Source organism: Colossoma macropomum, unplaced genomic scaffold, assembly GCF_904425465.1.
Source record: "Colossoma macropomum unplaced genomic scaffold, Colossoma_macropomum, whole genome shotgun sequence".
In the NCBI taxonomy this organism is placed as follows: Eukaryota; Metazoa; Chordata; class Actinopteri; order Characiformes; family Serrasalmidae; genus Colossoma; species Colossoma macropomum.
Genome location: NW_023494797.1, coordinates 612354 through 628152, shown reverse-complemented (window position 1 = coordinate 628152; position 15799 = coordinate 612354). Strand labels below are relative to the sequence as shown.

Sequence of the window (15799 nt, the reverse complement as noted above, 5' to 3'; positions counted from 1 at the left end):
TTTTACATGCAAGCGCAGCACTGAGATCTTTAAGACTGATCTGCCAACGATTATCATTTGATTTTAACTGCAAAAACAGCATTTTTTAGCTTGTTGAAATATTATGCTCAAATTTAAACACACAATTTAAACTCGATTTAAACCAGACATGAGTTTTATTGTACAGATAAGCCAAAGATGAAGCTGATGAATGATGAAATTTACGTGGACTCATTTACAATCAGATTTGACGATACACAACTTTGGTGAATAAGGTCATTCAGACTGAAAATGACCCTTGGTCATTACAAAGTCTTTGTGGTTAATTAGTTCAATCTGTCTCTCTAATTGAAGTCAATTTAATCTATGAAAACAAAAAACCCTTATCAAAAATATTGCCACAATTATTTTTAGTACCTTTTTAGCACTATGTGCAATCTCCCTTTGGCAACAAAACAGCAGAGGCTTCTCTTACAAACATAAATGAGATTCGAAAAATTTCAGAATCCTAAATTCTCTCTTTTAAATTCTCCTCTTCAACACTGGGCTAGGATGACAAAAAGCTTGATTTTGTGGTTGTTAAACCGTTCCTGTGTGGATTTAGAAGTACATTTTGGATCACTGTCCTGCAAAAAGGACCAATGGTGGCCCAATTAGTCAGTCATACAACGTTACCGCCCACTGATGACACCCTACTCGTGCCCCACTCATAAAAATAAAAAAGCATAGGAGCCTAAAGTGAGGAGACAACCACACTCACGCACTGAGGTAAATGCCTCCAGCACCACCTTACAAGGCTGCAATATGCCAGCTGTCTGTACCAACTGTAAATAATTAAATTAATCTGAGCTTAGTTTGTGATAAAAATGTTGGACCGATCAAGTGAGGATTCTTCAGTCTCCATAAAGCTGCCGGTGTTGGATCCAATTCACGTTTCCCTTCATAACTCAAACCCTCGGGCGCGCGCACTCACTGAACAGATATCAATGGCAAGCAACACTCTGGAAAGCGAAATGGTTCAGGAAAGGTTAACGTTAAATGGCCATTGTTACCGACTGTGTCATCCATATAGCCTCGAACTTTTTTCCCGCTCTATACAGTTCCAGTGTTGCTTGTCGTTGATTTCTTTTCAGTGAGTGCGCGCCCGAGGGTTCGATTTATGAAGGTGAATGTGAATTTGAGTGGGAACTGAATCAGATGTAACACTGGTAAGTGCTACGAACAGCATGCAGGACGTAAGGATTTAGGGCCACTGCAGCAAAACCTGGATGACCAGTGAAGCGGTCTGCGACCTTTGATGTAAAACTGAATGAAACTTTGACATTGTTCAAAGAAATCCTCTTTATTCATTTAGAATTCAGTGCATCTAAGAAATCAGCACTCGGTTTATATTGAATACAGACCTGCTGAACAGATAATTATAAGCTGGCTGTCACAGTTTTAGGGAATGTTCTATAATATTCTGCCTCTCGCTGCTAATCATTTTCTGGCACTACGTTAACTTTTCGGCGGCTTGAGTCAGTGGCTCATACTGTTAAGGCTCAAGGCGCACTGCCTGATCAGAAACACCTTCCCTTGTTGAAGATGGGGATGGCAGTAGAGAAAAATCATCAACCTCGTAAGACCTCTCAGTTGCAAAAGTGCCGTTTGATTCGGTCACTCTCCATATTTTCTGGTAGCTAATGTACGCTAGCTCTAAAAACACAGCAGCCCAGTCCACCCGGTTTCCCTCGCAGCCCCACCTCCAAGCCTGTAGATCACTGCACTGCCCCTCCCATTTTTGAGCATTTTTCAAAATTAAGCCAGGGGTGGAGTTAGCTGAAAATAGTGGGATGTAGTTACTCTTTAAGAGTTTCTGAATACTCAGATATACTTGACAAACTGAAACATAAGTAGGGACAGACTTCAGTTACATTTTATTCACAAGAATTACAGATGCAAAACTAAAGGTTAGATTTCTCTCATATATTAAATTCAAATTAACCGCAAACATATTTTTTCATGACATTTTTTGGACAACTTTACCAAGGGTGTCAATAATTATGTGGCTGACTGTATGTAAGATCTTAAGAGAGACTCATCTGAGTCAAAAAGAAAGAACAATGCCCGGGGTCAACTCACCGGTCTGTTGCTACGGCAATCATTTTTCCGTATTGTCATCCTCACCGTCACTTTCTGACATGACTTTCCATCCTCTTTGCCTACAGTGTGCAAAAGCAGTTATGTTACATGAGCCTTACTGTGATGCATCATGACCTCTTCAAGTAAGATCACATAGGTAGACTGTTTTTTAAAGCTAAACAAATTTTAGGAACACAGTATATTGTATCCACCCACATTATTCACTGAGGCACCAGATTCAGAGAAGCATTCTGATGTCAAAACTGATCATATCTAAGTACTTAATATGAACATTACTCTTTCCCCACTTGGCTGAAAATATTTATCGTTAAACTACCCTTTGATAAATATATATTCTAATATCCACAAACAACAATGTCCCACCACCCCTAAGCAAAATAAAAAATGCTACTGATTCTTTAAAGCAATGCTACAGATATCTAAAATTTAAACCATTATGGTACGGCTAAAGCTGAAGATGGAACTACAGCTACAATCTAGTGCTAGCAAGCAGCGTAATAGTTTGGACAATGTGGCATTTGTCATCCATACTGCAGAACAGCATTTACAAAACATGGCATCAGAAAAATGTAACAAAATGTATAGGGTCAGAATATGGATACTCATTGTGCCATATCACCCAAAATATTACTAGACCCCAGTAACCACAGACTACACACATGCACACAAGCAAACAATGTAATGATGAGCCCATTCTCTTGGAATCATGCAGTAATTACACAAACATTCACTAACTGGGCACTACCAACAGTACATTGTTGGCAATCAACAATGCACTGCCCAAGAGAGCAAAATGGGGAAAGGTTACAATCATAAAGGCAATATTTTCAGAATAAGTTCAAAATAGGCTGATATGTATTTCAGTAATGAGTTGTTTTCAAAGCTATTTAGTGTCCTGCATTTTAAAGGGGAAGTACATTGTTGGAAATCAACAATGGTGATGGAGAGCCTTATTGTCTGGCATGAGGAGCATTGGGTACCTTGTTCACAGTTTGTGCTAATTGTGGGTTTCAGTGTGCTAACAGGGAAGGGGAAGAGTGAGTATCCAGTGCCTGAGGAGATCAGCACAGTTTGTTACAGTTCTTATAGTACAGGGAACTAGCTTACCTGTAGGCACAGCAAAACATTTAAAATAACTTTACTCATTTTTCACTCTCTTTGATTTGTATTTCACAAAATTTCAAGACTTGGTTATTTTACATTATACATTACAGATCTATAACTCTACAAGCAATGCTGCAAGGAACACTATGGCAAAATTAACCAAACTCAACAGATAAACAGATCTGTACACTCGCAAAATGATGTGTTAATATGTAATGCATCAAGTAATAAACACGTATCTGTGTTCAACACATTTTGTGTGCTTTTTTTTATCACTACCAGTGTTTTACCTTATTTAACATAGGAAACTGGTTCAGATTTTTAACACAAAGATGTGCTCTTTTCATTTTTAATTTATTATTCTTATAACTCTATTCTCATAACTGCCATTTTTGCCTTATTGTTTTGCTATCTAGTTTCGAGCAGAGAACGATGGGTTCGACCTTTGAGTCTTGGTTCCTCTCAAGGTTTCTTCCTCTTGCTCTTAAGGAGTCTTTTCTTGCCACTTGCTTTTGCTTAGCTTGGATGCAGATTTCTGTAAAGCTGCTGTTTAGGATGCACAGTACAAATAGATTAGAATTTTAATTACACAACAGACATGCCAGGGCTTCTGAATTCTAGCGTTAGTGACCTCATACTCTGCACATTTGTGTGTTTTCCCTGCACATTTTTGTTTTTTCCCTACTCTACAGACCTGATCCAGACCACAAGGTTAATTCAAGTAAATTAATTAAAGCAGGTGTGCTAGATGAGCCAAAGCACTAAAATGTGCATAAAGTATCCACAACTGGTACTAGGAATAGAGGTCTGCACAAGGTGGGTTCACTCGCGGGTCCCGCGTGATTTGCTAAATAATTTGGGGGTGAGATTCATTTTTAAGGCACCGCAGGTAAACAGCCAACAGGTTGCGGGCTTGTTTGGGCAGATATTATGGCTGGCTGAGTGGAGCTAGCTAGGACAAATATTGGTTGCTTGTAGAAGTGAACAGGCAAATGAGCTGCAAGTGCACTGCAGAGGAAAACACATTAGTAATCACAAGCAGCAAAACACATGAAGCTGTAGAACATCCAGTAAATAACAACAACTGTTGGCTTTTTAACCTGTGTCATGGCATGCCTCAGCCTCTGTCTTGGTTTTAAATTAATTTCAGCAACGCTATTTTATTTTTTTTTTTGCTGTGGTGCTGCATGCTTGTCTGTCGACAGTGATGTCATGAGAGGCAGCGTTCATCGTTTGGCGCCATGTGCAAGTTCACATGGCTGTGATTAGCCTAAAAATAAAGAAAATATTTACTTTTATTGTGTAACATCAAAACATTTATTTGTGCTGTTGGGGGTGTGGAGGTACGATGGGTCTGGAGGTGGCTCCACCATATCACAATGTTTGCATGATCATGTCCTACACCAATAGAGTGGACAGGTGGGAGCTGGCAAAAATCAAAAACACAGCCCAAAGCAGGTGGGCGTGGGAGGGCACGCCATGTGATTGAAGTGAGCCAAAATAGTGCTAAGTTTCACGGTCAGGAGTGCGCAAGAATCAACTTAGACTTCGTGGGCACAGTTGGATGTGATTAGTGGTTGAATAGGGCAGGCCTGTGCAGACCTCTTATTAGGAACCCCTGAGGCATGCTGCCTACATGTTGGAGATATGGAGATATGGAGACATTGTCTTATACAAGTTCAATTTCAAAAGAGAAAATACAGTTGCAAGCAACAATTCAGGGGTTCAAACACAATTTTGCAAGTAGGCCCAACATAAGACAAAAGCAGATTACTATAATTATTTTGAGGGCCAATTATTTAAAATGCTACAGTATCAGACAATGTATTCTTGTCATTGCACTACTGTGTTCAAAATTTATCTAAACCAAAATGTCAAATTACCTGTGCAATTTAGCAAACCACATACCAAAGACAAAGTTATTAAGACTAAAGACTTAAGTATTTTGACATCATTTACATTTCTTTACTTTAACTGAGCCAAAGATATGTTAAGTTTACTTAATTTAAATATGATTTCATTTTTCCTGGAGGTGGATTTAAAGCACAGGTGGCTTGCTTCTTCTGAGTATAATACTGTATGTCTGTACCAAATTTAGTCTCAATGTGAGGCTTGCAGCTAACAGTCATACAAACTTTGCCTAGATGGATTTATTGACATGTTGTTGCAAAACGTCAACATTTCTGATATTTACTTACTTTCCAAAAAGTTTTACAAGACCAAGTTCGAGATGATCGGGTGTAAACTGTAAGACTAGTTTGAAATGAGTGTTTTATAAACAAAGTGCATTTGTAGAAAAATTGTAAGAATTAGTAAATGACTTGTATTGACAAAGTGGTCAGACTCAAAGATGTGCATTATTTGATTCCAACTGCATGTTTATAAACTGTATGGTCATTTACTCAATTTAGTGTGTTTCAGTGTTTTGAAATATGAGTAGCATTCCCTCAGTGGCAGATATCGGTCATACTTCAATGGGTAGTACAGAGTCCATACCTGAAGATACATATCAAGTTTCATGGAGATTGGCCAATTCTAAGGATGTCAAATTGTCTCAAAATCTAAGTGGGAAGAGCTATATGGTTCTTGGGGCTTTTTTTGGGGGCCATAAGAGAAGAAGTCAGGGAAAAAATATTTTTTTTCCTCTATGACATAGGGTGGAAGAGACCAAAATATTTAAAGCTTCACTATAGCACCAAGCTGAGCTTGCGCGCCTGAGGTGCAGAAGGGACAACTACCTACTGACCAAGTTTCATGTCTGTACGACTTACGGCTTGATCTGCACGGTTTGTTTTAGTAAAGAAAAAGATAAATAAGAAAAATCTTAACAATTACAATAGGATCGCAAGCACTGCATGCTTGGACCTTAATAAATTCAAGGTGCTTCAAGTCAGCAACAGCATCCTCCTTGATAAGGAGCGTAGCAACAACTTGTGAAAATGGAGAACAATGAGAAACCAGTAGTAACCATGATTGAAATTTAGTTATACGCATACAGATGTTTATTACTGAAGTCAACTTGTCTGCTTGCATGGCTTTTTTGACAAAACAAAATATAATACGCTTCCTGTAAGAGATTTTAAAGAAATTTAGATTTTTAGAGATTTAAATTATTCCCCTATAAAGCAGTTATTTATGCTAGGCAGTTATAACAGGCAACAGTGTTTGTTTTATTTCTAACAAATGTAAAACAGTCCTCTACAATGTAAGTGGTGACTGGTAATAGAACTACCAGAGAGGGTTTATTCATACTATAGCGATGCATCTGATCACAGCTCCTGAAGTTTTATTTTGAATTTTTGGAACTTAAAAATTAAAAATAAAAAATATCAAATTTAAACCACTGAAATCACCACTAAATTCAAAACATAAAATGTATGTTTCATAAATTCAAATTAATAAAATAAACTAAACAAAATATAGTTTTGCTTGCTTAGATTCACAATATATATTATCAAAATAAGTTAAATTCAAAATCTTTTTTTACTCCTACAAATTTCACTGTTACAAAGTAATTTTATTTTCTTTAGATATTACAGTGTCTGTAAATTTTACATCAAAAAAACTTTCACAGTAAAATCACAGAATTTTACTTCATGACAAAACAAATCACTTAAAAACTTTGACTCAAAGAAACGAAAATTAGGTTAACATTTCAAAGGAGACCGCTGCCAACCTAACTGCCAAAATACAGCCTAACTGAAATAAACGCCACAGTGTAATGTCAGTACTCACATGTTTTGCAACATCCATCCATGTAGGTCACTACTGTGCCTCCGATCTAGGAAAAGTGAATATCTTAGAAACATCTGACTGTGGACATACAGCAACAGCCAGAGGCACAAGTGTTATCTGCATACCCCTGTATGAGATGCAGAATGGAAGTATCAATAGAATGGAAGATGAAAATTTTGAGTGTATATTTACCTTCATGCATTCGGTCTCATTGAATGGAGGGCAGCTGTAGGAGTATGAGACCAGTACTGGTCCAGACTGTGTGTCCGTACAGTCGTAACGCATGCAGTCAGACACCCAACTCTTTCCTGGCTGCAGGACGTCAGACAGAAAAAGTGCATGCATCAGTGTTTGTATTAAATTTGTGTTGCCAGATGTATCAAAAGTTTAATGCTTAATCCTTTATTCACTATTACTGTTCCCTTCAGACATGCTGAATGTAACATTTGATTTGTAATGATAAATATACTTGATAAAAAAGAAGCCTGTGTGTGAGTAACTGACATTTTGTTTTATGAACACAAATATTATTTTAGGGCCATTTCCTGAAATCAGCCCCAGATAATGCAGAGAATTAACAACCCATGCCATTTGGGTAATCTGAACAACTTTACTAGCTATGAGCACAAGACATCTGGAAAGTGCTCATTTCTAGCGACAGTTTACCGTGCTCTCTGCATCATCTGGGAATTTGAACAAAATATTAGCTCTGAGGAAGGAGTAGTTTGCTGAACATTTGGAGTGATGAAAATGGTAAGATGTATTGTGTACATTTATAATACTAAAACATGTTTTTGTTGAAAATGGTGCTGTATTTGTCACCTCACAGAAAGAATCTCACCTTATACAAGACCAGAGACCCGTTGTCACTGTGGTGCACGCAAGACACATTCTTACACACTCCACAACAAGCACTCTGGTCTTTAGGGGGAACATAAACCTGATTCTGAGGAACAGAACACACATAATTTGTGAAAACATACCTGTAGACACACATATAGGAATGTTTAAAAAAAAAAAACTCTTTATCTTGGCAATTCTTGTGTGCTTGTGCTTGTGAAAACACCTTATATCATTAGAATGAATGCAAGTAAATATAAATACAGCAAAGTTGAAAAAAAAAGCAGTTGATATCTTGTAAGCCTGTCTGAAGAACAAAGTTTGGTTCCAGTGTCTCCTTGATACCCTTAGCCATCACATGGATTTGTTAAATTCCATTACCAGAACACTTGATTTAACACAATGAAGTACTGATTAACCAAACCAGGTTTTGGATGATAACTACAATTAATACGGGGCAGACATGAAGAGAGGTTCAGAAATGGTTCAACAAACACATCAAATGCATAAAATCACTACTAACTGTATTAATGTTATTTTCTTTTTATTCTAACATTAGTGTTTTTCCGAGCAAATAAATGCTCACTGCCCAGAAAAAAACAGCTTTTCAAATATAAATGTCTTAAGTGTTTTTGCACAGTACTGTATGTGTAAGGGTAAAGTCTTTTTAAATGTTGTTTTGTCTGCTTCACAAATAACAATCTGTGAAATATGTAAATGTATGAATAATATTTCAATATTTTCTTAACAATGCAAATTATGTAAATAAAAATGAAAAATTATTTTGATGTTGCTTTGTCTACTTTACAATTATGTTTTGTGTAAAAACTGAGATGAAATTTTGGAGGCATAAATTCCAGTCAAAATAATACATAGCAACACTTAGCATATAACAAATCTTGAAAAACTGCAGCAGAATTGTATTAAATATAATGCTAATATTATACCAGACGCATCTAGTATTTCCCTCCCTTAATATTACAGTTCAACACAGCTTTATGTAAAAATATCTTTCTTATGAGGACAATAGAGTCTACATATGTGTATGTTTTATTCTATCTATGAGTTTTTGCATGCTTTTATTGTGTATGATGTACTTACAGGCTGACACTGTGCAGTGCAGTTAGTGCTGGATGCTTGTATGCGGTAGAAGCCAGTGGCAGAGTCTAGAGTGTGTGTGCACCTCGTTGTATAACACACACCTCGGGCACTGTGCTCCATAAGAGTCTGTCCTGGCCTCATCACACCTCTCTCTCCATCCACACAAACTGCATCTCTCACTGTATATGAACATAAATACACATGTAAATATACATATAAAACTTATATATTCACACAATTATTAAGGCCAGAATGTATGAATGGTAAAGCAAGAGCCTAAAATTGAATCATTGTTGATATTTCAAATAATTTTTCTCACCACACTGATATCTTTTGCAGCCACACTGGTTCTTAGGATCTGCCAGAAATGCCCTGTCTAACTGCAAACTCTCACCCTTTAACACAGCAACACAGGGAGATCACCCATCAGTAAGACAGAAAACTAAAAAAAACACCTCTACTCTAAATAACACATTTTATTAACCCTCAGAAGTTGTAGTTATTAAAGTATAATGTAATTTGATATTATTTATTACTCACTCACAGCTCACTGAGAGGTATTCTGTGGGATTCTAAACATTCAATTGATAACAGTTTTATGTTTGTAAGTAGAAGAGGAGATCATGATGCATCATCATGATGTAAATTTGACAGAAAAAAGTTTTTGTGCGTACAGTCTTGCTTTGCAGAAAGAAAATGGCTATAGGCACAGAGTAATAAACACTCATTGAACAGTGGGGGTTGAACAATGGAAAAAAGATATAAACAAACAAACAGAAAAACTAAGAGCAGCTAACTAAACAGACTTACCAAGGCACATTTAGGACGAGTGATTCTTTCACATGCACATTCTGAAAAAGAACGAAAAGTTTCAGTCTTCAATAATTTTTGAGCTGAATTAGCATTACCAGAGGAGGCTATGTAATGCAATTAGTAAGTAATTTAACTGGCGATTTGTACAAGATTTGTACACTTAAATTTCATAGCCTAGACACAGACATAATCGCTTGGCAAAAACACACAAAAACAACATAGTGCACGACTGTGTCTATTAACAGTTTTTGTTATCATGAGGTCAGTTTCAACAGCACTACTGTTATGGAGGAAGCTCTTGTAGGTACTTGTAAGTAGCTATGGTTATTTCCAAAATGACATAAGATTAAAATCACAGATCTCATCAATAATCACTTCACTTGGAGTACCTCCCCAGGTAAAACTAATTGCACTCGAATAGGGCTACAGTTTACTTTATGCCCCAAATCACATCAGACATTAGACAGCTGTGGCCTACCACATGTCTGCAATGGGCAGCACTGCTCTGGAATCACAGTTGATATGACAGCCATTCCGACTGGACAAATGATCACTGAACATCGAGAAGGCTCACACACTGTGCACACACGCACACACACGCACACACACACACAAACACACATGCAAAGGACACACATATACAAAAACATGAGTAAGGGTATTTATATACTCTGTAATGCATGAATGTGTATGAGAGAGAGAGAAAATGGGTGGAACGTGTATGACTCACAACAGTGGTAAACTGGGCAGCAACGCTCTGTACTGTTTGTGTCCACAGTGAGCAGTTCTCCATCTTCGCACTCAGGAACTGCTTCGGAGCATACATCACACACTGTAGCACACACACACACGGGTTTGAGATGTGATGCAGACTTGTTATTGAACTAAATCATTTATCTATTTTATGGCAACACCTTGCTGTCAAGGAATAGAAGACTTATTAGACTGTATTTGAGATGATAATTTAATAAAAAGCACACCAATTGATATAGTCATTGGTACATTCACTGTTGACTTCTGATCATGTAGGTCTAGGTATGTACCAATACAAAAAATTAATATCACAATAATTACCTTGCCTATTTTCATAATTTATAATAATATCACAATGTATTAGGAAAAATACTGCACGTATAAGATAATACATAAAGTGTTCTGAATTTCATTTTGGAAAAAAAAAACTTCGCTGATGGCTCTTTATATAATGGCACAGCAGACTTAGTTTATGAAATCCTGTTGAACAGTAAACAGTCTTAACAGGCATCAATGCCTTTGGTTTCCCCTGTTTGTTTGATTGTTTTTTTTTTGGGTGGTAGACCCTCTAGCACATGAGTATGAAAATGTTTACAGTGAGCTGTGAAGGTGTTTAGACCAATAATACACTAAATCAACTGCATGAACATCACAAAGTGAGAATTTAGTGGGGCCTAGTGGGATCTAACCAGACCTAATCTGCATATCTAAAAAATCTAGAGTGAAACTGCAATTTGTTTCACTAAAATGCAATGACTGTATTTTAAAGTGTCTAGGATCACAATATTGTGCATGTTGAATACTGTGGTATACCTTAAATTTAGAATTAAATATCGGCATGTGTCTGCGTAGGTCCTGCTTCTGGTATTTTTGGAAGCTCAAAAGTGAGTTGAGGAGGTTTGGGCACAGTCAACGTGCAGGTGTCATAGGTGCATAGGGACTGAAATTCATATTGTGCTAACAAAACTCCTGTAACAAGTAAACACCCTGTCAACCCTTTATAGATACTTATAATATAATTCACAACAGCCTGGCTGTCATCTGAACACATTCTGTAGCCATGTTTATTTAGTCTAAATAAATAGTATCTCTATCATAGAACTTCTGAACACTATATGTGCTGCACTAGGATATGTTAGCTAGCTGTGAGGTTAGCATTTCAAACACTGGAGTTGCTTCTATGATTATTTCTTGTTGTTGCCGTCACTGATTCCTCAAGTCATAACAGGAGATTCCCTTGCTATTCCTCTGTTTTTGGCATCTCAGCAGCATAACACCTCTGGTTAAGAGTATCTCTTTAAGATAAGAACTCACTGCAAATATGTGCCAGGCAGCAGCTTCCATCAGTGCGTGTGGCTATTAACGTCTGATCCTCACGGCACACAGGAACATCCAGCACACACTGGTCGGGATCACACTCTATGGAGAGAGAGGGAGGGAGCTGTTACCGCATGTGACCGTGAAGGATATAGGAGTATTACAATGAGGCTTTTTCTGGTTGTAGCTAAATTGCATCAAAATTGTCACCCTATAAAAATTACATGTGAGAGGAACTATGCAATCCTCTTGTCTCTGGTTGGCAGTTTAGGAGTTGTAGTCTTGAATACCTGTGTCTGTGTGTCCTTTATTACCATTAAGTCCTGAAATATGAAGTTATGTATATGATTAAGTGTTCACCACTTTTGTTCACTTCTCAACTGCATTGCGATTGTATTCTTATTTTAAATTATTTTGTTTCTGCTGACAGCATTGCACACTCTTAAATTATCTATAATATAATTATATAATTATATTATATAATCAATAATATCTATATAATTATCTATATACCTACAGTATAATGCACAGTGATATCGGAATCATATAAAAAAACAAACAAACAAAAAAAAACAAAACAAAAAAAAGACTACTACATTTTATAAATGTTTATGCATCGGCATCAGCAGATATGCACATGAAAAATATCAGATATTGGCATCGATTGTTTTTTTTTTTAGTTTACATTCTCCTGTTAACTGGATTCACATGCGCACAAACATACACAGTTCAGAAGACTGACAGGTAGAGTACCACTACATGCATGCACACTAAAAGACCACTCTTAAGCTCACCGCATGCATATTCTGGACAGCAGGAGTCATGTCTGAAGTATGACACCATCTTCTCTCCAAATTTACACTCCAGAGGAACCGCCTCACACATACTCTGATTACACACTGAAACATATCACAGCATTCAGTTTACAGAAAAACAATGGAAAATAGGAATAAACAGCCCTGTGAAAAAATAAATATATCCCATGAAATATTTCCTTTTGTTGCTACATATCTGGGCATATCAGTATTTGATCATCAGCTAAACACTATGCATAGATAAATGTTACATAAGAGAACAAAAAACAAAGGAAATTTTACTTTGCAATAATTTATATAAAAATATTAACAGAGATATCTTTTTTTCTGTTGAAAAAGTAAGTATACCCCTGGCTTCAGTAACTGGTAAAGCTCCTTTGGACAGAAACAACTTTATGCAGGTGTTTCTTATAATGTGTCTGCCAGTTTCTGGCATATAGAGAGGAGATACTTTTGCCTCTCCTTCAAGCAGAACTATTTCAATTGTGCAATGGTTGGTTGTTTCTTGTATGTACAACCCCATTCAAATCATTCAGCTTTTCAAAGGGATTCAAATCTGGGCCTTTGACTAGGCCATTCCATAAACCTCCTTTTCTTCATTTCATTCCTTGGTGGATTTTCTTGTAATGTTTGGATCATTATCCTGTCTATCTTTGGCTCGCCTGTGCATAGCACACTGTCCCAGAAGTCCTGGTCCTTGCCTAGATATTGATTAGCAAACTAGTCTTGACTTGATTTTATTTAAACAGCAAAGGCGGCCTCCTTGTGCATCTCCTCAAATTTGTGCAGTTTCCTTCTAATGGCAGATGCATACACTTTGACATCCACAGTGGTAAGAGCTTCATGCAGATCCTGTGATGAAATGTTGAGATTCTTAAAGACTTCTTTTAGCATCCCATCATCTGCTCACGTGTTAAATTTGCTGGGGCAGCCTGGCCTGGACAAGTTGGCAGTGGTTTCAAATCTTGTCTACTTGCAGGTGATCTTCCAGACAGTGGAAGGATTGATTTCTAATATTGTGGAAACACTTCTCAAATCCATTCCCAGACTCACAGGCATCTGCATCCTTCTTTCTGAAGGTACTCAGAGAACTCTTTTTCTAGGCATGATGATACCCAAAACTCCAATAACAAAGAGCAAATCAGACCAGATATCTGAAGTTTCAACAAAACAGAGTGCTCCAAGATATTTTCTAATTGTGCTAGCACAAAGCCTAATGAGTGCTTCTCTGTGCTGAGATTGAATCCTGCTCTCCCACACGGGAGAGGAGTAACTTAGCCAAAGAGCCAATTACAAATGTACACACACGTGCATAGCTCAAAAACTACTCCACTCTCACATTACTTTCACATTACTCTCACAACCAGTACTGTGTTTTAAGTGTGTGAGGCAGTAATTTCTACTGCCAAAACAAACATATTTGATAACTAAGAAAGAATGAATTAAAAAAAAAGTGTGTTATTGAGGGTATTGTGCTAAAATGTCTGCATTTTATGATTTTTTTACTGCATTTGTAACCCTACAATGATAAATGTTACATTACTCTGTAGTACTAACCCAGGCAGATTCAGTCACAATTTCTACAGTTTAAAAATGTTTATGTATCGGTTTTGGCACTGGTAGATAAGTAGATGAAAATTGTTAAACATCGGCATTGGTTCAAAATTCTCATGCCATCTCATCTCTGTGGCCTGAAACAGATCACTAACGAAGGACTAGGAGGATGACAAGCACACGAAAATGTACTTCACATGTATACATTAAAGAAGGATTGAGAGAAAGACATCATGTTCTGAGACACATAAGTCGGACACCAGTCCTACTGCCGTCTTTTAACGTTTGAAGCATAAACTTAGTCTCCTCTTCAGACCAGTTCTTGGTCATGTTGAACATTATGAATTTTTGCTTTGACGTAAACGGACATGCACAGAATGTACTTAAACTTTCAGATTAGGAATGTAATCAAATACAGACATTTACAAGTAAACAATTTGTAGTTGTAAAACTACAAAGGGCATCTATGGTAAAAGACATCTGGCATTTTCAAGTGATATCAAAAAATGGAAAACTGAAAAAACACAGTTTAATGTGACTAATGAAGTTGTGATATAACAGTGATGATAATGTAACTTACATTGATGTATGTAAAGTACATGTATGTGTTAGGGATATGTGGAACTGACCACAGACTCTTTGTGGGCAGCAGCTGTTGTCATCTGCAAGGCTAATGCTGATTTCTCCTGCTTTTGTGCAGACCGGCTGAGGGATGTCACTGCAGTTTAACTCTACAGGCACAATGCCGTCACTCTCACACTTGTACATGCAGCAGCCATCCACTGATGCCTTCCAAACCTCGCCCAGAGCATGTGGCGCTCCGAAACTATCCGTACAGGCTGTAGAAACAATGCAACACTCAGTACAGAGAAAGAGAGAGAAAGAGAGAGAGAGAGAGAGAGAGAGAGAGAGAGAAGTAAGAAACGTATAAAAAGAGGAGTATGGAAAGAAAAAAGAGAGATAGAAAGAGAGATAGATATGGAGAAAGCAAGAAAAATAGACATGGAGAGAAAGACAGAAATGGAGAGAGAGGGATACAAAGAAAAAAAAGATACAAAAAGGAAGAAAGAGGGACAAAGGGGGGTGGGTAATAAAGTGAGAGAAAAGAAAGGGAACAAAGACATGGGGGGAGGGGCATACCACACTTGTTAGGTGGAATGCAGAGTGTGGAGTAAGGGCGATGAAGAAGAGTTCCCAGTGGACACACACAGCCCTCAGCCAGGCCCGAGCACTGATCAGCATCATACTCAAACTCCTGACTTGGACACGATGGAGCTGTGCAGGCAGGTAGACATGCCTGGTACATCAGTGTCTCAGGGCACACAAAGGCTACAGAAAACACACATCGATACTCAGAATCAGTGATCACCAAACATACATTTATCGAACTTTCCTGCATTCAAAATCCTTAAGAGCTTAATGTTACTGTTTGATCAAAGCCTTGGATTTTTTCAGTCCCTTAGAATAAAATATTGTTACATCAAAGTCAATGAATGTTCCTTCTGCACCTTGACATATTTCAGCAATAGAACATGATAGGAAGAGTGTTATCATAAATAACATTACAGCTGAGATTAGTTTGGAGGCACAATCTGAAGGTGCGAGCCTTCAGAATCTGACCAAACGGGTTGCAAGTCAAATATGTT

At 37.4% G+C, this 15799-nt stretch overlaps 1 protein-coding gene across 6 annotated transcripts in view; it reads right to left on the bottom strand.

Annotated features, from left to right (window-relative positions):
* Positions 1–15799, bottom strand: part of otog (otogelin) — an 80958-nt gene that overhangs the window by 1555 nt on the left and 63604 nt on the right. For 3 of the 6 annotated variants that reach the window (XM_036583924.1, XM_036583925.1, XM_036583926.1), the window contains exons 43-56: positions 15294–15482; positions 14783–14992; positions 12579–12683; positions 11782–11886; positions 10445–10546; positions 10193–10291; positions 9712–9752; positions 9221–9296; positions 8902–9080; positions 7802–7906; positions 7153–7272; positions 6961–7006; positions 3102–3173; positions 2101–2180 (exon numbers count right to left, since the gene is read on the bottom strand). In XM_036583924.1, the coding sequence (XP_036439817.1) occupies positions 2101–2180; positions 3102–3173; positions 6961–7006; positions 7153–7272; positions 7802–7906; positions 8902–9080; positions 9221–9296; positions 9712–9752; positions 10193–10291; positions 10445–10546; positions 11782–11886; positions 12579–12683; positions 14783–14992; positions 15294–15482 (1529 nt within the window). Of the gene's footprint in view, positions 1–2100; positions 2181–3101; positions 3174–6960; positions 7007–7152; positions 7273–7801; positions 7907–8901; positions 9081–9220; positions 9297–9711; positions 9753–10192; positions 10292–10444; positions 10547–11781; positions 11887–12578; positions 12684–14782; positions 14993–15293; positions 15483–15799 lie in introns of those variants that run through there. The other 3 variants (XM_036583927.1, XM_036583928.1, XR_005008006.1) reach the window with 2 other exon arrangements.